This window comes from Adiantum capillus-veneris, chromosome 27, assembly GCF_014529385.1.
Source record: "Adiantum capillus-veneris isolate H3 chromosome 27, ASM1452938v2, whole genome shotgun sequence".
Lineage (NCBI taxonomy): Eukaryota > Viridiplantae > Streptophyta > Polypodiopsida > Polypodiales > Pteridaceae > Adiantum > Adiantum capillus-veneris.
The window spans coordinates 104,066,984-104,088,892 of NC_140957.1; the positions used below are offsets into that span (position 1 = coordinate 104,066,984).

Below are 21,909 nucleotides of genomic sequence, written 5' to 3' on the forward strand. Positions count from 1 at the left end.
AACCCTAGCAGATTATAAATTGAAATTTCTCCACATCTCTCAGTAGATGTCTCTTCACGAGCAGATGACCTTGGAGGTTCAGTGTGATTGCTATCTCTTCGGACTACCATCCCCGCCAAAGAAACACTGTTTGTCCAAGAGCTGATGGACCATGCTGTGCTCGGCTATGACTTTATGGAATGAACCTAACCCTAATTTTTGGTGCAGGTTTCAAGATGGAAAGTCAGTCGACTTTTCGAGCTCGATTGATGTCGAGATTGCTTTTTAAGTTTAAGTTCTGTTTGATCTTGTTTGGTGATCCTGTTTGGAATTTGTTTGAAATGGATGATATCTGTTTTGAACCTGTTTTGGTGCCGATTTGAAATGTTTGACTTTGGTTTCAATGCCGGTTTCATTGATTGGTGATTTTTACTCCCGAGTGGAGGAGTGAGAAATACTGTCTTGATATTGTTTGAACCTCGGAACGACGCAGGCCGATGCCTGGGGAGCGTTTCGTTGTATGCTTGAACCTCTGGGCGACGCAGACTGCGGTCTGGGGAGCGTTTGGTTGTACAGTCCTCTGAGCTCATGGCCCGGACCTTCTTAGGTTATTTGCGGGGGGAGTGACGAGGTAGTCGTTGAGTAGCTTCATACCGCAGACCGTTTGTCTCGGAGGAGTGCTCAGCGGCGCTGTTTGTTGTGTCTTGTAACATGCATATGTGAGCATTTGTGTTGCATTGTGATGTGTCAATTACTGAATATTCCTAATTGGATGAGATTGCTTGGGTATGTAATTTTAGTGCATCAAGACACCCGTGGAAGATCAGTACGGTCTGGGTGTGATGGCTAATTTTACTACGCCGGAATATCAAGAGTTCCAATCTAGACGAAAGGAGAAGCTAACTCCTTGATCAAAACAGCCGAAGGAGAAGCTAACTCCTTGATCAAAAGAGCGGAAAGGAGAAGCTAACTCCTTGATCAAAACAGCCGATAGGAGCAGCTAACTCCTTGATCAAAAGAGCAGAAAGGAGAAGCTAACTCCTTAATAAAAAGAGCAAATTGATTGTCCCTCGAAATGTCCCTCGGAATGACCCTCGGAAATTTTTGAACTAACATGAGTTGTTTTGCAGATATGCTGTAATCGCGGACGATTACTCTCTTTCAAGAAGGGGAGATGTAACAAACTGCTGACGTGTCAAAGCCTAAAGAATGGAGCCAACTTACAGATGCCGGCCGAGGGGCCTAAACCCTAAGAAGCAGTAGAAGAAGTGTCACAGAGTGAGGACGTGGTAACCCTAATTGCTGAAACCCTAATTCTGGAAACCCTAACCCTAAAACCTGCAAACCCTAATTTCTGCCAAAAACCCTAACTACTGAATCCTAATTCTGGAAACCCTAACCCTAAAACCTGCAAACCCTAATTTCTGCCAAAAACCCTAACTGCTGAACCCTAATTCTGGAAACCCTAACCCTAAAACCTGCAAACCCTAATTCTAGAAACCCTAAGAAGAACAAGCAACAAAAGAAGAAGTCCTACCAACTTATGGGGATCCCGTCCGATGGGGTCCCAAGTGGCATAAAGGCATTAAAAATAAAGCAGAACACACTCAAAAGACTTTGCACATCAAAATATGATGATGTGGCACTTGTACGGACGTCCCGGAATTCGCGGCGGATTTTTAGAAAAATCCCGAAATTTTAGGAAAGTGATTTTTTGGGGTCAGCTTTTCATATTTGATGCTTTTAGGCTTTGGGCCTTTAAATATGAGCCTTGGGGGCCCTCTCTGGCACTCTTCAGCGCGCAGATTGCAGAGGAGGTGCTCCCCGGTTGTTGTACTTTGCGAATCAGCAGTAATATAAAGAAATACCGAAAGGGGCGCCAAGGTTTGGGGCCAATACTCTCTGGGGTGGAATTTCGCCACTCCGTGTCGCGTGTCGTCTCTCTCTCTCTCTCTCTCTCTCTCTCTCTCTCTCTCTCAGTTCAGTTGTTATTGAACAAAAGTCTGTTCAGTCTGTTCTTTTCTATTGGCACGTGGTGCCCGCATTTGTGACAGTGTCTCCTTCTCTCTCTCTCTCTCTCTCACTCTCCGTCTGTGGTGCTCCCCGATCCCCTTCAATTGGTATCAGAGCTATGGTGACAACGGAGAGCATGACGGCTTTGAGAACTTCAAGGCGATAGCTCGCTCTCTCTCGACGGTAGAGAGATTAAGAAAGCAGAAGACTTGCTGTGAGAATGCAATGGGAGCTTGTGAGCTCAGTTAAGAGTGATGTATGCTCTTGTGGAAGCTCAGAAAGGAGTGTGGAAGATTGTGTGTAAGTGAAGGTGCTGTCCTAAAAACTGTGTGCGCAGCAACACTATTTTCAGATTCGTTTTTCTCCTTGTGGAATGTAGATCTGAGAATTCTGTCCGCCATGCCCATCCGTTTCGACGTGGTCCACAACTTTGCAGAAGAAACTTTTTGCAAATTTCTCACCGTTTTGCTGATATTCAGCTCAGACTGACTGTATACAGAAATTCCAGATTTTCTGTTGTCGCATTGTGTGCGAGTTTGATGCACTTTTGGAAGCACGGGAGATGCTTGAAGTTGAGTGCATAAATTCTGAGCTGAAGATGCAATTGCAGCTTGTGTTAAGCTTGTGGTTTGAGGGTTTTTTGGTAGACTGGGCAATGAAGTACGGAGGCGTTTACACACCACTGAAGCGGTCTCTTGAGAGACGCAGGTTTTTGGAGCACACATGTAGAGCTTCTTTCACTGGTTTTCACAGGATACTTTGGCAGTGATTTTGTGCTTGGATTCATGGTCTTTGCGGATGGTTTGCATATGGTTATGGCGCATGGTTGATGCCCATTATACTTGCATTTTGGCGAGCACTTTCAAGTGCCAGTGAGCTCTCTTGAGAGCATTGTTTTCGCATTGATCAAGTTTCCGGATTGCAAATCTTTTGGCGCTTGCTTATGCGCGGTCACTCCGTTGATGTACGTTGAGTGCGGATTGCCATTGTATGTGAAAATGTGGAGCCATTTTAGCATTTCTACTCAGTGGCATTGAGTAGTGTTATGGTTTATGGTAGAGATTGTACTTGAGTTTTTTGCTCAGTTTTCAGGGAAAATTCTGTCGGATTTTTCCCAGATTCTCGCCATAGTTTGTGATCGAGTGTTTTACTCTCACTTTGACAGGTTTTGTCAGTTTGCACACAGTTTTGTGTTTTTTGTATCCACTCTCGCAAGAGTGAGGAGTTGTGTATCTTTCTTTGCTTGAGACAGTGGTTTGCTCTCAGGTGGGAGAGTCTTGTGATCTCGAGCATTGTTTGCCATAGTTTTGCAGAGCTTATGCATGTATGTTGAGTGTAGTTTGATGCGCATTGATTGCTCATTGTATTGAGCTTGCAGGACAATGGTTATTTTGTGTTGATAGCCATTGTGCGTCGAAACTCTGGCGCAATTTTCCTAGGAGTTTTATGCGTATCATTTATGCGATCTAGGTAGAGATTGCAGGTTGCACTCAGCATTTGCGTGCGGTGTTCTCTGCAGGTGGGAGATTTGTGCGTATGTATGCATCGATACCGCACAGTGTGGGCTTGGTGATTAGCTCACAGATTGCAGTGTGATACTAGAGCATGCGAGGCTTGTATTGACATTGCGGGAGCTCTATTTTGGAGTGTCTCACAGGTTTTACATTGTGTTTCTGGCCATATTTGTAGACAATTTCCAGGTGTTGTTGGTGAGGTGGTTTTGCTTTCTAGTTTGCTACATTGTGCTCATGGCAGAGACGGGTGATCGATCAGATTGTGACCTCTCACAGATGCGCATGTTTGATGGGTCAGACTTTGCGGCATGGAGAGAGTGTATGCTTGATGCATTGACACAGCGAGGGTTGCATCGACCATTGAGTGGTGATGCAGGTAGACCTTCAAACATGTCTGACGATCGGTGGCAGGAGCTAGAGGAGATGGCACTATCTACACTCTCTTTGCACCTTGCAGAATCTGTATATGCTCTTGTTATGTATGAGACTACTTCGAGAGCACTTTGGCGCAGATTACATGATATGTATGATAGATCTGAGTCATCACGGACTCGTGTGGGACATGTACATTCACGAGCACACCGACAGGTGACATGTTGGTATTGTGGTCATTCTGGATACGTTAGACGGCGTTGTTTTCGTCGTATGCGACATCGTAGGAGACATGGCAGTCTCAGAGATGTATGTAGTGATGCCATGGACTCAGTTGCTTTGACAGTTGATGCAGATGTAGTGTCGGAGTATACTACTGACGGGGATGTCACTTTTACCTCGAGCTATGCACGAGATGCTATACATGTGGATAGTGCACTCCCTTCTCAGTGGTTGCTAGACGCAGATGCTATGTTTCATGTCACGCCGCATCGTGAATGGTTTTGTAGATATTCTAGCGGGATGCTTAGCAGTGTACGTTTGACCGATGGATCGGTGCATGCGATAGCAGGTGCAGGAGATGTGAGACTGTCATTACCGAGTGGTGCATCTTACTTGTTACGACATGTGCGCTATGTACCAGATTTGACAGTGAGTTTGATCTCGATTGGTCAGCTTAGAGATTGTGGATGTTAGATTTCGCTACGAGAGTGAGATTTTGTGATGCATTTGGGTTCGCTAGTGATTGCGAGAGGTGCCAGGAGTGGTACAGGTTACCCATTGCATGTGGATCACGCGAGACGGTGTTGTCTCTGTGATCACGCAGCCAGGTAGAGAGCGAGAGAGCAGGCGAGTCTCTTTTGCTTGTGGGTTGCAGGATGCTTTGCATGGAGTGTAGAGTAGTGAGCTCGTTGTGCACACAGTTGGGGCACGACTTGAGCAGTCACACAGAGAGGTGACAGAGTTAGACATGCATGCTTTGCTAGTGACTGAGCAAAGCAGAGAGTCAGTTGTGCGAGATACTTCTATGCAGGATAGACAGGTAGAGCGGTCTTGCTCTAGTGAGTCACGACAGGAGGACGTTGTGCAAGAGTCTATGCATACGGAGTTAGAGCATGAGAGCTCTAGTGAGTCACAGCAGATTGAGTGGTCATGTTTACAGTGGATGATTGCAGAGGAGGTTGAGATGTTAGCGATTATGCAGTCATTCCTTTCTATGCTCGACAGTGAGCATGGGGATATAGTTGTGCAGGATATGTCTTCCAGCAGACACCTAGAGCAGCTGGTTTGCTATGAGGTTGCACGACAGGTTGATGCGTCTTTTGTGGACAGTCAGGAGATGCATGTGGCTGACACGCCTTGTCAGTCAGAGATGCCTATTGCCAGGGATATATATGTTGATGCATGCTTCGTAGAGCTAGCAGGGCCCGCTAGCATTGCATCGGCATTCGGTGGTCTCATGTATGAGATGATGATCTTGAGACCGGATATCGCAGCTGTAGTGGGAGCATTTGTAGTTGGGGTTGTCAGTCGTTTGTTGACTGATGATGACATAGTGCACGAGGGACATATGCAGGTATTGCATACATACTTGCAGTACGTGTGCGGTACGTTTGGTGGTGTATGGACTTACACGGGAGCAGGACAGCCGGATGCACACGATCACAGCCAGCCAGTGGGCATCGGTTGAGAGCGGTTTTCTCTCGCCTTTTGTAGTCTTTAGACTAGGTTCTCTTGCTTAAAGGCACAATCGCCTTTAAGTGGGAGGTTGTTGGGGTATAGGCGCCTGTGCCTTGCCCGGTCGCCCAGAGTCTGGGCGCCCACTGACTTGTATACCTTATACATAGCATAAGTGTATAGGGGGCTGCTCACTCTTTGAGTCTCCCCACCCACATCGTGTGTGTCTCCTTCTCTCTCTCTCTCTCACTCTCTGTCTTTGGTGCTCCCCGATCCCCTTCAAGATGGTGCACTCTTACAGGCATGCAGTGGTTCATGGGACTTTTTAAGCATCTGAGAGCTTAGTTGCCTTTGAGACAAGCATGTAGAATACTGTGGTTGAGTCGCGGGCTGTTGATGTTGATGTGCTTATGGCACGTCAACTTAATCCCTTCCTTATTTTGCCTTTGTACATATCTCTTGAATGCATAGTTGTGTAAAATGCATTTCATATAATGTGCGTAGGTTATGTAACCCTGATAACTGGAGACTAACCTGACACTATGTACATACATGTAAGGCAGACATTGTGGTTTTGCAAGAGTATAATTAACATGATTATACGTGGAAATGCTCGTATTTTGCGAGATACTGGATAGCATATGCTAGTTCGTTGGGCTTGAAGGGTGTTCTCGTTATGGTTAGGCATGAGTTGCAGCCAGTTCTGGCGTATAATGATCCAGCAGGTCGTTGGATGGTGGTCCAATGCACGATAAATGGTCAGATTTATGAATTTGGGGGACAGCGAGCTATTTTGTGGCATGAGATATCTTCTTATCCATGGCTTTCCGATGCGCCGGCTTCATCTGATAACACCAAAGGACATTCTCACATGTTAAGCATAGAATTGCAAGCTAGGACATATCTTGTGGCATGTACACGGATGTTGGACCAGTGGACCCTCTTGTATCCTGATGTTTCGGGGTATACATTTCAACATAATGTTTTTTCTGCATATTGTGCAAGATTAGATCGGTGGTATGTCCTTGGCATGCAACAATTTGATGAGTTTGTGTGCGAAATGAACATAGACCGTTCTTTGCTTTTATCTGATCATGCTCCTGTTGTGATGTTGCTGTGCTTTGGGCAACTACATTATGATCAGCCTCTTTCTAAGAAGTGTCTGTTGCACATCAACAATGCATATCTTTCGCACGAGGCATTTCGTGAGATGATCTATGAGGTTATTCCCCCTTTGGTTGCCCAAATGCATCTTGATCTTGATGTTGCTTGGGTTCACTTTGTTGTGCGTGTGCAGAGTGTAATTCAGGAGTATGGCAAGCATTACATGTTTCAATTATGTGGTGCTCTTGAGGATCCCAAGCATATGTATCAATAGCTCCAACTCTTAGCTGATACACGTTTGTTGTTGGAAACTGAATCCACGGCCCTTTGTCAAGCCTGGGTGTGTCTGTTGCATAATGACCAACGAAAATTGGATAAATGGCAAACTTGTGCTCGTCATCGAGCGTTTGTAGATAAGGGATGTGCCTCAAAGCAATTTTTTAAGCACTTGCATCACTCAAGGGCCTCTCAAATTATTAAGCGGGTTATGTCTCGACCAGGAGCTTGGATAGCTTCAAGAGTGAGCTTGCAGATGCCATGGTGTCCCATGTTAGGACTGTTTTGGCCGCTTCCTCCGTGGCATTTGCCGCAGTTATTCATGCATGACAACTTTTGTTATCTACAGTGCATTCAATTGTCTTGCCTCAGGATGCTTTGGCCATGGAGGCGGCTTTTACAGAGAATGAATTGCACTCAACTTTGCTTGCTCTCAGAAGATGGCATTCGCCTCGTTGGGATTGGCTCACCGTGGAAATTTTTCTCTCTTTTTGGGAGCCTTTGAAAGAACCTTTACTTTATATGATGAATGCTGCGTGGATGAAACAAGATTTGCCAATGTCTTGGAAAGAGGGTTTATTGAAGTTGCTGCCTAAACAAGTACTTTGTGAGCAGTTCTCGCATTGACGGCCAATTTCTCTTATGCTAGTGATCTATAAAATCTTGGCTAAGATTATTGTGAATCGTATCAAGGAACCTGTTATGGCTGGTATCCATTCCGTGCAATATGAGTTTATTCCTCGTCGCCAGATTTTGGATAATCTGGCTAATATATTAATTGGAATGGAATATGCCAAATATACCCAGCAGGATGTTCTCGTAATGCAAGTAGACATTGAAAAGGCTTTCGATACGGTTTAATGGGATTTCATTGCTGCTACCATGTGGGCCCTTGGCTTTGGCCCAAAGATGGTCAATACCGTTTACTTCTTGTATGCTCGCAGTACATGTTCAGGCCTCCTTGATGGAGAGCTGGCAGAACCTTGGCCTCTTGGATGCTCTGTCAGGCAGGGTTGCCCACTTAGCGCCTTGTTATATGCCATTGCCACTCACCCTCTCTTATTGTATTTGGATCACTTGACTTCGCTTTGTCGTCTTCATGGGCTGAAGTTACCCTATGGGAAAGACTTCGTAGGATAGGCCTATGCTGATGATTCGTTGTTCATGCCTCGTAACAACCAAGATGATGTGCGTGAAATTATGCAGACAGTAGATACATCTGGCTTGGCAGGAGGCCTTAAGGTTAACTTTCAGAAATCTAAACTCTTGCCTCTTGTTGTTTGTGACTGGCATCATTTTTTGTGGCCTGGCGAGATTCTTGATCCGCATGTGGTGGTTAGGCATTTAGGATATCCTATCGATTGGTAGGTTACAAATATGCAACAAATCGATTGGGTCATGCAACGATTGAATGCCAAATTGCACTATTGGAAATTGTCTACATGCCGCTGCATGTTCGACTTCGTATAGTGCAAAGTATCATGATGGCATATATTCAGTTTTACTTGCCGTTGTTGCACTGGCCTCGCTCTCGCCTCTCATTGCTTATGTCTACTATTGTATCTCACTTGTGGCACACCAGTTCTCATAAGAAAGGCCTCCGTTTGTTAGCAATGGAGAAAAGTTGCACTCCAAAGCGTCTTGGCTGGCTGATTATTTTGGACCCTCGTCGCCATGCATTGGCAAGGAAGGCTATGTTATTGCCTACTCTTGCACTGCAGTCTCAGCCATGGACAGTTATGGTTGCTGATCTATGTCGACATGTTGCCACTCCTGCCTTTGATCATGGGCAGACTTCCCTTTGGGAGACTGTGTTTGGCAAGATAGTCGGTAATATTCCTGGCTGCTTGATCACCTCTGGATTGCTCTCTGCTTGGAAAGTTGTTACGGATCATCTCTCTTGGCATGGCAGGCAGCAAGCAGATGGGAATTCGTTGCGTTTGGAAAGCATTCATTGGAGTAGGGCGTTTTCTTTTACCCTCGTTGATCAGTCGCCTTGTCAAGCCTACTTCCTCTCTGGTCGTGGCATATGCACGGTGGATTCATTTGGGAATTTCCTTACCTTTTCTCAAGCGGTAGCACGCTTTGGGTTGGGCCTACATTATCATCATTTTTGGAGCTTGCTTCGGCATATGTTGGATGTTTTTTTCCCTATTCCGTTGCTGGCCGGTGGATGCCGTATGCAGGATTGGAATTTATAGGACTCTTCTTTGGATGCGATTTTTGCTCGCCATATCTATGCTTCTCTCATGCAGGACTCTTGGCTGGCTGATCATCTGATCATTGTAATGTGCTCTGGGATTTACACAAATCCGATCAATGGTGGAGGCAGGCTCTTACTGCAATCTGGAAGTCTCGCTTGCCTCTTAAAGAGCGTTTGTTTCTTTGGCGTTGTTTGCTGGGAGTTCTTCCAGTTGGAACACTTCTTGCGGCGCATCGTATTAGCTCCTCTCGTTGCGTCGGTTGCTCCGCTGTTGATGAGACTGAGACATCTGCTTTGGGAGTGTCGCTGCACCAAGGCCTTCCTTCGCCGTGTTTCTGCTTTTATTTTCCTCAGCGGTCTTCCACAAACGATTTTGGTTTTTTGGCATTCTTCCGAATTCCCTCCAACGATTTGCCATTTTCTTCGTATGGGTCAGATTTTGGTCGCTATGGTCCTTGTGGCACAGTGGCAATCTCCGCATGTTTCACCAGCATGATGCAAATCCTTTTCCATCGTTCAAGTTTTCGCCGAGGCATTCGTTACATTTTGCCTTTGATATGTCCCAAATCTTACAACTCATCTATGTTTGCTTTTAGCGCTTTTGTATCGCAGAGCACTTCAGTGTTCTTCCCTTTGTATATGATCTTTTTGGTGGGTTTTCCTCGCCTTGAGGTTTCCCATACGTAAATTAATCAAAACAAATTTACAAAAAAAAAAAGTGTGTGGGAATATGGGAGCATATATTGGTACCTAGTTCTACACCCACTGTGACGCACTGGCAATGTTAGTGGGGATGTAGTATTTATTCAATACTATGCATGATAAAGCTGATTGTTATTTTGTCTTGTGGGTGACTACCATGAGTCTATACCATGCAATTTCCTTTAAGGGTGAATCTCGGCTTACCCTAGAGTCATCTAGGTATGCACATTCCCCTTTATTGTAGGTCTCATTCAAAGCTTTCTTTCTACACAACTAATTGTATTTATTTGCATTAGGTTGGCACTATGTTTGTTTCTTCGATACAGCATATTGCTCAAGATTCGAAATTCTTAGTCTTAAGAAAAAAATTCTAGATGTCTTTATTACAACTTACAGTTCCAATCCAGAATCTGACCATTACTTGCTGGTATACTAGGAGTTTTAAACCAGGCCCATGAAATGAATGATGGTAGTTCACCTGGACGATAAGTTCATTTCTTTCCTTGTCCAAGTCAGGCCTTTCCTTCTGAACAACAAGTGTCAAAAGTTGTGCTTGGAGACTCTGTTCTTTTACTGCAAAGTTAATGATGGTCGTCTTTACTGATATTTCTGGAGAAAAATGGGGATTTGCAAGTTTTGTTGTTATGTACAATTTGAAGTTTGGATTGTAGTCTATTTCTTTGTCTCCAAGCTTAAGGTAGACCTGTATGAACAGCATTTTAGAACAATTTTCAAAAAGACCAAATTACTTCAAAACCATTTTCCGAAGACATGCAAATTCTGTGTAGGGATTATAGAAATAGAATTATCGACGGGAAAAAAATACATACAAAAATAAATTTTATTCTCGCATTTGAATGGTAAGGCCTGGTTCAGACGGCGCGCTCTTTAAGGGCTGATTTAGACTGCACAGAAGAGTGCACAGTCTTTGCCCTTTTCCATGCGCATTTCGTACACATTGAGCATGGACGATTTAAAGTGAAAAAATTGAATTACTCCCATCATCAATTAAGCTTTGGCCTTGAGGCAAGACCCCTTGTGCCTTTGTATGTCATGGGTCGAAGGCTTCTCCGCACTTGGCCCTGAAAGTGGGCCAACAAGCTTTTGTTCTAGGGTTATGAGCCTGCCTGCTGCCTGGTAGGTCCGGATATCTAAGTTTTCCTCGTTGCTCTAACCACATCATGCCTGGAGGGTGAACGACCCTGCCCAAAGTCATCAGCCCGGCAGTCTGAACGCTACCTAAGACAGCCTATGAGACAAGCTTGGGCATAAATCCATTATGACTTAGTGTGTTGGATAAGAAGACCAATAAACACGAACAGGGCCTTTTGCTTTCTGTCTTCTTGAGTTGCATCTCTTTGTGTCCGATGGATGCAAGGTCGATGGAATAATGAGAGAGGACTGCGAATAATGAGAGAGGACTGCAAAGGTTCAGCATCTAAGGCCTATGTAACATTGGGACCTTGGTTTTGCTAGGTGGCCAGCCAGAGGGCTCACACTGAGGAATAACACCATAGCGTGCCCCTTGCTCACAACTAACACCTGCTATCCAAATGGAAGAGGCTCTCTATTTCGAGCTGCTTGTCTGAGGTCAAGTCCTATCAGTTGCGCTGGCGCTTAGTTTTTTTGGCCATGCCCTTTGAAAAGTGGAATTGGCCAGCCATGCTCTTGCATGTCCTGTTGTTGCTAAATCTGTTTTAGTTTAATTACTAGGCAATTACTTTTGAGATCTTTTTTGGGTAATAATTGAGAAAGTGGAAAGAAGGCAGGTCAGAGCTCTTACTCTACTGCCTCTTGTAATAAATGCTTTGGCAAGAACTGGGTCAAGTGAGGGATCTATCTGCTCAAGAACATCAACCAAGAGGACTGGAGTGCCAAGCTGTATGCAGTCTTCCATCTTCCGCATCAACCCTTCCGTCTACAAAAAGAGAGGTGGTTCCAGCCGAGTTAGCTCCATTATAAAAAATCAAAATACGTCTATTTTAAAACTGTAGCTAACCTGTAAATCAACCACAACAAGGTCATTATTTGCTTCCATGTTTTTGACCCATTTTTTGGCCTGCTCCTGTTTATATAACGGTTTATCTATCATGATCAATTCCAAAGTATGATTTCACGTGATGATAATGATGATAGAGTGTCAATCAACCTGTGGGTCAATCATGAGAGGCCACCGATTGCTTCTGGTAACCAGAACTCCATTTTCCGTCGAAAATGAGTCAGCGGGCAAACCTTGAAGATTCCAGTCTCTCACGTCACCTGCGTTAGCAAGAAACGTGGAGAATCCAAAGCCTGGTGACGAGGGTATTTCAGCTTTCAACACCTGCAAATGAAGTGGCCGCTTGTATTTAAAGCAAACTAAGTGTCCAGCATTTTGTCTATGAAACTTCTATCAGAAAACCAAGCAATCATTGGACCAAGGGCAAGCTGCAGACCTCTGGAACCCAAATTCCTTTTATCAGATCTTCACGATATTCCGATGCGAATGGCCCAGCATATGAAAGACACGCTGCTGCCACAAGACAATCTCCAGGAAGATGTTTAATCTCCTCTTGGAATGTCGTGATGGATACTTCCCAACGACTTTTCTCTCCAGCCAGCCCCAAAATCAATTTCTCAGCTCTTTGCAATTTCAACTGAGATAATGCAAATTTTTATGAAAAAGTCTCAGAAATGTTGTCAGTCGGTGCATGGGCATGGCAGTATGTATGAGGAGAAAGCTGTCATTGGTGAAGTGTGTAAAACTGAATGCTGCAATTTTGGGTTTTATAGCCATCAAATTATCATGTCGAGCAAGAATTAATGGTTAAAGGGAAAACTTGGATCTATTATTTGTAAAGGACACATGAATAGAATCAAAGGTGTTCACAAGAAGTCAGAGCATTGATTTTGCCTCGAGAGCCTTCTTCAACATCCCCCACACCCTTTGGGCTTAGGGGGTGATGAAAATTTGTATGGGTTCAACAGCACTTAGAAGCGATCTCAAGGCCTGGTTGAGAAACTTAAACAGGATAACTTTCACATGGAGGCACATGAACTATCCAAGCAGACTTGACCCTATGTCGTAGTAACTTGTTCCTCTATGTATCATTCTTGTCATCTTAATTTCTGAAGGTTTCGCTTCTCACGATTGTTTACACCCAATTATTTACTCAAAACATGCAAGTTTACAAGCAAGAGCTACAAGGTTTAGTGTACTTGTCACTGAGCCCTCAGACCCTTAACCAGTCATTCATTGCAAAGGATTAATGTCCTGTTTGTTGCTTTGCTGTTTGGTATATGGAAGAGGCATTGTGGAGGACAGAAGCGACTGTGAAATTGTGAGATTGGTTTGGATAAATATTAGATGTAATCGTTTCCAAGTCCCTCCATTAACGAGAAATCTTTTTATTATGCAAAGTCGTATCACTGATTTGCAATGCATTAGCAAAAAATTCCTGAAACAGGGAAGAAATATACACCTCCAAATCATCCGATTCTTTTTGAAGAGCTTCTTTTGAAGCCAAAGAACGGTCATACTTGTCTTTGAGAGTTTGGACCTTTTTTCTAACTTCTTCCAACTTATTTCTGGTTCAGGGAAGTTCCAATGAAATAATGAGAAAGTTTTTACCGGAAGCAAATTATTAGCACACAAGTTAGCTTTAAAGATCATCCGTGGAAACTGCGAAGAATGCTTTCTAAGAGAAAAGCTTTCATTGTGATGCTGTCACAAGCCTCAAAATTTATGTTCAGAATTCAATAGGATAGTGTTTTGTGAGTAGTTTAAGGATAAAAGTGATTTAACTAAGTGCCATGCAAAAGAACTTAGAACGAGTCAATATGTGCAAATGCTCCTGATGCAGTTGGTGTTCTTATCAACACCTCACCCCCAAAGTGGTAGCATGCTGTGAAAACTGAGTCGTTTGAGGGCAAAGGCGTGCTCCTATGGTACCTTCAGCTCCAGTGTAGCCCAGCTACAGTGCTCGTAGTCTTCACAGTCGAGTGTCAACATATGGGGATTGTTGTGGACAAGAGTCCCTAGTCTAGACCATTGACCTTACTTCTGATGCTGACCACACGATGGACCGCCATAGCCAAGGGTGGGGCAAGCTCCTCAAGAGGGGGCTCCTCTCTTGAGATACCCATATGACCTTCACAATCATATATACTTTGCCACATGTGCTCCCCATATTACATATGGGATTAATGGCTCGTCACGTGGTACCTCCACAATGCTCCCCTTCAAAAACTGAAATAGCCAAAACTTGAAAGGAGGAGGAGTGATAGTAGCATGGCCTAACACAGGATCCATCATCGACCGCATGCAGAACAATTACGCCCCACATTACCTTCAAACAAATCTATTACCATCAAGTTCTTGTGTCAATTCCAGACTCTAAATCACATTTGACTTTTTTGTCACTTCTTTCACAGTTAATTCATAAACAATCCTCCATGCCATTACAGCTCTGAAATTTGGCGAGTAAATGCAAAGAGTATGTGGAGATCATGCCTGGCCTCTTGTAGTGCAGCTTCTTTTTTCTGAAGTGTATCTTGAGCCGCTTTAAGCTTTGCCTTCTTGGGTGCTACCTCTTTGTTTATATAACCATATGCTTCCATTGCACGCACCTATGTTGCAAACACATCACATTTTCATGAAGAAACCTTTCTGTGATGATTAGTTTTCTGAGAAATCAAATTTACTAGGAGCGACTTTCGCACGGTTGTAGAAGAGACTGAGCTCCCAACAAATCCTAAAGTCTGTCAAAGAGCGTCTAAGATGGTCCTCAAGCAAACCCGGACTGGGGTACTGAGGACCGAGGCTCCCCCTTCATCAATTTGCTATTATATGCTCATGATGGTTAGTTTCCTGAGAAATCCAATTTGCTCATCCTTATGAAGAAAGCTTTCCATGATGGTTAGTATATTGAGAAGTTATAGGGAGTAGTTCCTTTGTTTCATCCATGTTTCTGTGGAAGAACATAAACAACGATAGTAACAAAGCACAGGCTAGGTCTAATTACCCATAGACAAAGACCACGTGCTGCCCCAGAGACTTTACCAACAGCTTCTGGAGTAAATTCAGGGTCAGTTGTGAACTTGTTGATCTTTTTAAGAACAGAATCTACCTGCAATCAAAAGACAAAAAAAAGCAGTCCTTATTTTGTTCTTCCTTCAACTGCAAAGCTCCTCTAAGAATGCTTGCATACCAGTAAATCCTTATCATATCTCAAAAGGTTGGTTAGAAAAGAAGCATCTGCCAGTGCTTTCTTTGCTTCTTCCCAAGTAGGGGGCCTTCGGAGAACAGTCATAACTGCTCCTAATGTCAACTCGACTAATGCTGGTGGTTTAGCGTAAGCCTTAACCTCACTTAAATCTTTCTTTGTCAGCACATTAAGCGCTTCCTCAGCCGCGTTCAATGCAGGCAAGGCCTTGTCAAGATCTTGTTGACAGTCGTAAGCTATAGCATTGCAGGCCTTTGCTTCTTGCTCAATCTTGGCAGCTTCTTCGTTAACCTGCAGGCCAAAAAAGAAAATTTTGACATAAGGTAGTTGCTGACTGTTGGATAAAGCTTGTCAACTAAATGCCATGTGGCAAGTTAATGATTACAAACCTTTTTCTTTCCTACTTTTTCTAAGAGGAGCATTGACTAAGCATTATCTTATGCATATGTAGGCCAGTGTGAGAGATAGTTGGCATTTGTTTTTCTTTTTCTATAAACTTATGAAGGCCCCTGTGCATGCCATTGTGATTTTTCACCTTTTTTTTTAATTGGCTGATAATGAAATCGGTCTCAAGGAAACTTGCCTGTCTCTCCTGCTCATCGATGACTCGCTTTTCTTGAACTATCTCCACTAAGATCTCCTCACATTCTCGCTTAGCCACAGCTACAACATCCTTTTTCTGTTGACATACAACTTGCATTTTTGCTACTTGCTCACGGGTTTCATTGAGTGTGTTGAGACCGCCCTTCAGTTTCGAAGCACTATCCTCAAGCTGTTGTTTCTTCTCCGTCAACAGTTTCCGGTACCTGTAAAGCAAAACAATGCATGTTTACAGCGCTTTTCAAGGCTGGCTATTTCCTTTTGAAAAGCATGCACATACCAAGAGCTGGAAAGCTATGTGGAAAAACAGTGCATTTTTACAGCCCGTTTTGATGCTGGTTCCAAGTTCGTGGGATAGGCAAAATATCCCTCAAATTTCAGAAATTCCCAAAATGCCCCTCTTATTTGGCAAATTTTGCCAATTTTTTTCAAAATGCCCGTCCAATTTTCCAAAATTACCAAAATACCCTGTTGGCAACCTTGCATCATTTAGAAGGTCATTATTTTTGCAACTCTTTGGTTTTTCCTCAATACAAGATGATAGAACTATGTTTTGATGGTGCTGGGGCTCTCCAGAAGAAACAATGGATTAGAAATGCCACTATCTGTGAGCCCATTGGTGAAAATCTTTGTCCTTATACACGTATGGATGGATTTAACTAAAAAGAATAAAGCATGCCAAACTATGCGCAATCGATCCCAAATTGATACAAGGGTATTTTAGGATTTAAAAGAAATTTAAAATTGAGGTGCATTTTGGAAATTTCCGCAAATTTCAAGGTTACTGTGGTAATTTTCCATTCTTTATATAAAAGCATGGAAATATCAAGAGCTTTGTCAGTATGTATGCCATTATTGCTGAGAACATGCTAGGTACCCTTTTGCAAAGTCGAGGTAACTTGTAGGCGTCACATAGTTATGTCTCCTAAGTTGTGCCAGCATCTTCGATGACATAGTAGATACGGACTTGTGGATAGTGACAAAAATTTTACAAATTTTGGATTTCAATTCAGAGGTAGCCAAGGTCTTCTCCTCAGCCATCAGCTTTACTGCTACTTCATGAAGGGCATCTTGAGGCCAATCCAAGAACCTATACATGGGGTATTGTAAGTATGATAAACTGTTATAGGGTTTTATATGATTTTGACATTATATGAATTAAAATTGCAAAATGATCTTACCAATCAATTGTAGTACAATTAACAAGACCAGGAAACATCTGCAGCCTTCTGTGGAATGACTCTTGCACAGGGCTCAGACACAACACTACATGTAGATTTTCTCTCGCCTTTTCCAAGAAGAAGGAATACAGTTCATCATCTGTTTCTCCGGCATTAGCCTTCTTCGCAGCTGCTCGGCACTGGTCGAATATAGATTGGAGGTCATCTTTTGTGAACAGATTTGGCACCTGTTGTTGGAAATGAGCATCATCATAGCAGATCAATAGTCAGCAGTAGTTAAGTTCAGTTTGGCTATGGAGATAGAAAAATCTTCTTTGGCAGCATTTTAGTATTACTGTCCAAGGTCGTCGTTAATATAAAGACGAACAAACCTTTGATATATATTAATTAAATTTTAAAGATCTATTCCTTAATCTTTAATCTTTAATTTTAGTAGTCTTTGTTATAAATTCTGATAGTATTAGTGTCCAAGGTCACCATTATTAAAAGACAGACAAATCTTTGGCTTCAGGACACGGCTGTTAACGTATTGCAACAAGATGTTGAAACTCTTTATTATCAAATTTGAGATGAAAATATGTGAATTGGTTTCGGTTACTGAAAAATTTGAGCAAAGGAACCGGAATGTATGTTTTAGTGTGAGGTCTAAACTTTAGCAATTCACCAAGGCTTATCATGCATTGAATTGGTGTTGACAATATAGAATGCAAGTTCCTTAGATCGGATAGGAGTATTTGTTTATTCTAGGATTGCTTCGGTGTAGAGAGATTGATCAATACACGGTACAGAGGGGGTCTAATGGAGGCTCGAGCATTGCTAATAAATTTATTTCAAGAGTGAAGCGATACAACTTTGAACAAGAATCAGGCATGGCTACCTTTAATAGTAGAGCTTAACTAAAGGAGTTACCTCTCCAGTGCTCATTATGTTATTTATGTCCTCAAGGAATGTCTCGACTACGATTTGTGTATCATCAAACAGAAAAACCACTGGAGGTCTGTTCTCCCCAATGCCTGCTTGCTGATATAGTGCTTTAAGATCATCATGAAATTGGCCCGGCCCATAATTTTTGGTAACATTCACTGTAAAGACCTGAGCATCAACAAAAATTCACTATGAGACTACCCAACAATTTGTGACTCATCTTGTAGAGCAAGAAGTGTGGTGAATGCCTTGCTAATCAGTATAAGCCTATGAATTTATCTTGAATTTTAGAATTTATCCTGAATTCGGTATGCATTTATGTTGAATTCATAACGATGAAAAGGCTTTTAGCAAGCATGAGAGAGAAATGGCTGTCACTGATTCACTGAATATAAAAGAGAACTGACCTTCATATCTGCTACAAAGGCAGCCAATCGAGTCAAACTTTTACGCCCGCTACCACCTACACCAACCAAAAGAAGGTTCCCCCTCGGCTGAATGAGAACTCTGTGTATCCGGCAAACATGCTCCATGGCATCACGAAACAACACCTGTTTGGCATATTGTGTGCATGAGATGGTTGGCTGTTTGGAAATTTGGAGCATTTCTAAAGAGAACAAATTTGCAAAATGTATACCAAGTCCATTGACAATACTCCTGGTTGAGATTGCAGCTCTTTCAGATTTTCTTCTAGTGCATCCTTAAGTTCTTTGAAACTTGGTATGGGCTCATATACACCCTCTGTTCCCGGCTGCATGCAGGATGTAAAAACTGAAAGCTCACCATCTCTAAACAGGCTCTTCCATTCTGTATTGAATAAGTCCTTAAGTTTCTGATCCAGAAATTCCTGTGAGAGTAGTTTATCTCAAGCTTAGTCATTTGTGTGGCTTAGAAAGCTCCAAAAATTATCTTCGTGACTTCAAATATTTAGAATCAGATTAAATGGGTTTAAAAACCTTTTTGTAGCATCTGCATTCAATGGCTAATGGATATGATTTTATGAGACCATAAAACCATCTTTATGGCTTCAAATAAAATAGAATCAGATTCAATGGGTGTTAAACCTTTTTGTTGCATTCTCATTCAGTGAATTATAGAATGCCTTTGCCTGTGTGTGTCTAGATATTCTCTAGATGTACCAATGTGGGAGCCCAATTGTAAATGTTTTACTGGTGCCCAAATGGCTCTTAAATAATTCTGTTGCACTCCCATTCAATAGGTTATAGAATGCCTATGCCTGTGTCTGCTTAGATCTCTTCAATGCGTACCAATGTGGGAGAAAATTTTCGATGGTGCTCATATGTACTTTTGAGTTCTTTTAAAGAGCGTCTGGCTATTCCCTGCTTTCTTTGTAGCCTTCACTATTGTTGTCACTAATTTGAGGCATGTTAAGTTTATTATGATTGATTATGTTTCAGCTTTGAAAGAGAACCATTATTGATGATCATAAAATAGTGGCAAGGGATGCTGCTATAGATTTGGCTGTTCTTTCACGCAAGATTAGCCCATCTTCTGAATAAGTTTAATTCATTTTTCCTGAAGGGAGGGTGGGATGGGTTTTGTACCTTATTGGGAAGATGTATGTTTGGATCTTGTGGCTTGATTGTAGTTCCTAATCCCTTGGAAAAGTTCTTTTGAGACGTGAAGAAGGTTCATATTCCTGGGAGGGAAAGAACTGTACCAAATGCAAATGGAAGTTTTTTGAAAATGTTGCGAGTTAATGCTGTTGATTTGGCTGTTCTTTCCACGCAAGATTAACCCATCTTTTGAATAAGTTTAATTCATTTTTCTTAAAGGGAGGGTGGGGTGGGTTTTGTACCTTTTTGGGAAGATGTATGTTTAGATTTTGTGGCTTGTTTGTAGTTCCTCATCTCGAAAATAAAATAGTGGCAAGGGATGCTGCTGTTGTTTTGGCTGTTCTTTCCATGCAAGATTAGCCTATCTTCTGAATAAGTTTAATTCATTTTCCCTCTCTTGGTGGGGTGGGTTTTGTACCTTGTTGGGAAGATGTATGTTTGGATTTTGTGGCTTGTTTGTAGTTCCTAATTCCTTGGAAAAGTTCTTTTGAGACGTGAAGAAGGTTCATATTCCTGGGAGGGAAAGAACTGTACCAAATACAAATGGCATTTTTTTTGAAAATGTTGGGAGTTAATGCTTTGCACCTGTAGCCAAACTTTGTCATTTACATCCCACATTCGGTCCGCATACACACGAAAGCATTCATGGCATAATAGTTGTAGCATCATGTCTTTGCTTATGTAATGTTCTTTTGTTGCTTGAAGAAGTCCTTGAATCACCTGGGAAATCCAAGTAAAGTTTTAACATGTCTATACAACTTCCATTTGATTGTAAGAGTCTACAAATGTTTTACCTTGGACAAGTCCCGCATGTTGAAAACATAGTGGCCTTTTCCAGGAATGGGTAGAAGCTCAGATGTAATTGCATTATACACTTCAACACATGCAGTAACTAAAGCATCTCCAAGAAGTCTAGGTTCGTCTTCAAAATTGGCAAGCTTTGCTGTAAGTATGGCCCCAAAAATTCGTTTCATTTGATTATCATTTGGGGTTGTAAAATTCACCTAGTTAGCAACAATTACAAAAGCTATAGATGAGTAAGCTTGCTGTGTTAGGAAAAGAAATATGTGAAAGTTCTTAAATCACAAAGTTGAGAGCAGTGCATGGCAACATAGGCACGATGATGCACGATGTACGTGTATTTCAAATGTTATAATATGTGTCCCCTCCCCCTTTTTACATCTACACATGCATACACAATTTTTATTAAGATTATTAACCTGTGTGATGGAAAACCCTTAAGAAAACGTACAATGAGCAAGGCATGCTTTAGGCCCTATTAGGACCTCAAGCTAAGAAAAGCTCCAAAATTGCTCGTGGGATTTCTCTTGTTTTTTTTTTCCAAGAAAAAGATCCTTCTATTAGTGACAAAAACTGCCTAGCAGACTACTACATCAGCATGAGGGGAGACTCTCCCAATGAAAAAAAGAGAAATGTACAATGACGGCTAAATCAGGATATGGGAGGAGGGAAACAACACACAAGTGGCCGGTAGTGCCATCTAGGAGCCCCATGGACCATGTGTAGGCCTTGGACGCCAAAGTCATAGGAATGCCTCGCGGCGCTCCCACATACGGTTGGAGCTGTTCTGAAGCCTCTCGAACTATCCTCGAAGTGTATGGACCAGCTCCAGCCAGATATCTCGTACAATCTCCACCAGTGAAATAGGGTGGGTCTCGAAGATGCAGAAGCAACTGGCTCTCCAAATGAAGCAAAGAGTCAGGCTACAGATAATCTTCAAACAAAGCTCTCTATCACTGCTCCACTCCTGAGGTGTAAGCTCTGTGGAAGGCTGGAGTGCAGGCCGGCCCTCCTGTATCACAATCATCGTGCTAGCTGAAGAAAACTCAAAACGAAGTCCAATTGTACTGCCTAACCGATGACAAGGCTGGCATCAGCCATAAAATCCGAAGCCAAACCTGCTGCGTCATGGGGCAGTCCCACAGACAATGCCTCTGTGACTCACGTGGGTGGGCACAAGTGGCACTGTACTTTAACCAACTCCGAACTGCAGTAGCTTGATGGGCGACTAGCCACTGGAGCATGGTGACTCTCCTTGGTTGTCATGTGTCCCACAAGCGATCCCAAAAGTCTGTCAAGAACTCAGCCGTGAGGCCCTCCTCCTGCCAGTGACTTGCTGCAGCAGGACAGCCCTCGAGTAGCCAGTATGTGACGCCCCAGTTGTGCTGTGTGCTGGAAGAAAGGGATCCCTGGGTGATCAGCTGAAGCAAAAGGATCCTGCCAAAACCACTCCCTAGGGTCCCACTGTACTCGCGACAGAGAGGGCGACTCTCCCAAGCCCAAAGCCTCCAATGTCCAATCTCAAGTTCTGGCGGGTTAGGATCAAGCACACATGTCTTCCCTAGCCCTTGTACATGCCATCAAACAATCCTCATGGGGCCAGTGAGAGAAAACCGATGTTGCCACTGCACCCAACCTCACAATATTCGAGGGAGGTTTGGATGGGGAGTAATCCACATCCGAGCGACCTTGAAATAGGCGTGTCTGTCTGACCCATACCCAAGCGGGACGTGCAATCTACATCCTCTATCCAAAGAGTCCTCATGGACATATACATAACAA

General features: G+C 42.9%; 1 protein-coding gene across 1 annotated transcript in view; it reads right to left on the reverse strand.

Annotated features, from left to right (window-relative positions):
• The window catches only part of LOC147422484 (dynein-1-beta heavy chain, flagellar inner arm I1 complex-like), a 345,996-nt gene that overhangs the window by 40,988 nt on the left and 283,099 nt on the right, over positions 1 to 21,909 (reverse strand). Inside the window, exons 43-58 of the mRNA XM_086503137.1 lie at positions 20,121 to 20,330; positions 19,912 to 20,046; positions 18,387 to 18,596; positions 18,157 to 18,300; positions 17,735 to 17,917; positions 16,826 to 17,052; positions 16,522 to 16,734; positions 15,628 to 15,850; positions 15,030 to 15,335; positions 14,844 to 14,948; positions 14,333 to 14,448; positions 13,302 to 13,407; positions 12,276 to 12,476; positions 11,990 to 12,163; positions 11,840 to 11,905; positions 11,624 to 11,758 (exon numbers count right to left, since the gene is read on the reverse strand). Coding sequence (XP_086359263.1) covers positions 11,624 to 11,758; positions 11,840 to 11,905; positions 11,990 to 12,163; positions 12,276 to 12,476; positions 13,302 to 13,407; positions 14,333 to 14,448; positions 14,844 to 14,948; positions 15,030 to 15,335; positions 15,628 to 15,850; positions 16,522 to 16,734; positions 16,826 to 17,052; positions 17,735 to 17,917; positions 18,157 to 18,300; positions 18,387 to 18,596; positions 19,912 to 20,046; positions 20,121 to 20,330 — 2,754 coding nt within the window. The remainder of the gene's footprint in view (positions 1 to 11,623; positions 11,759 to 11,839; positions 11,906 to 11,989; positions 12,164 to 12,275; positions 12,477 to 13,301; positions 13,408 to 14,332; positions 14,449 to 14,843; positions 14,949 to 15,029; positions 15,336 to 15,627; positions 15,851 to 16,521; positions 16,735 to 16,825; positions 17,053 to 17,734; positions 17,918 to 18,156; positions 18,301 to 18,386; positions 18,597 to 19,911; positions 20,047 to 20,120; positions 20,331 to 21,909) is intronic.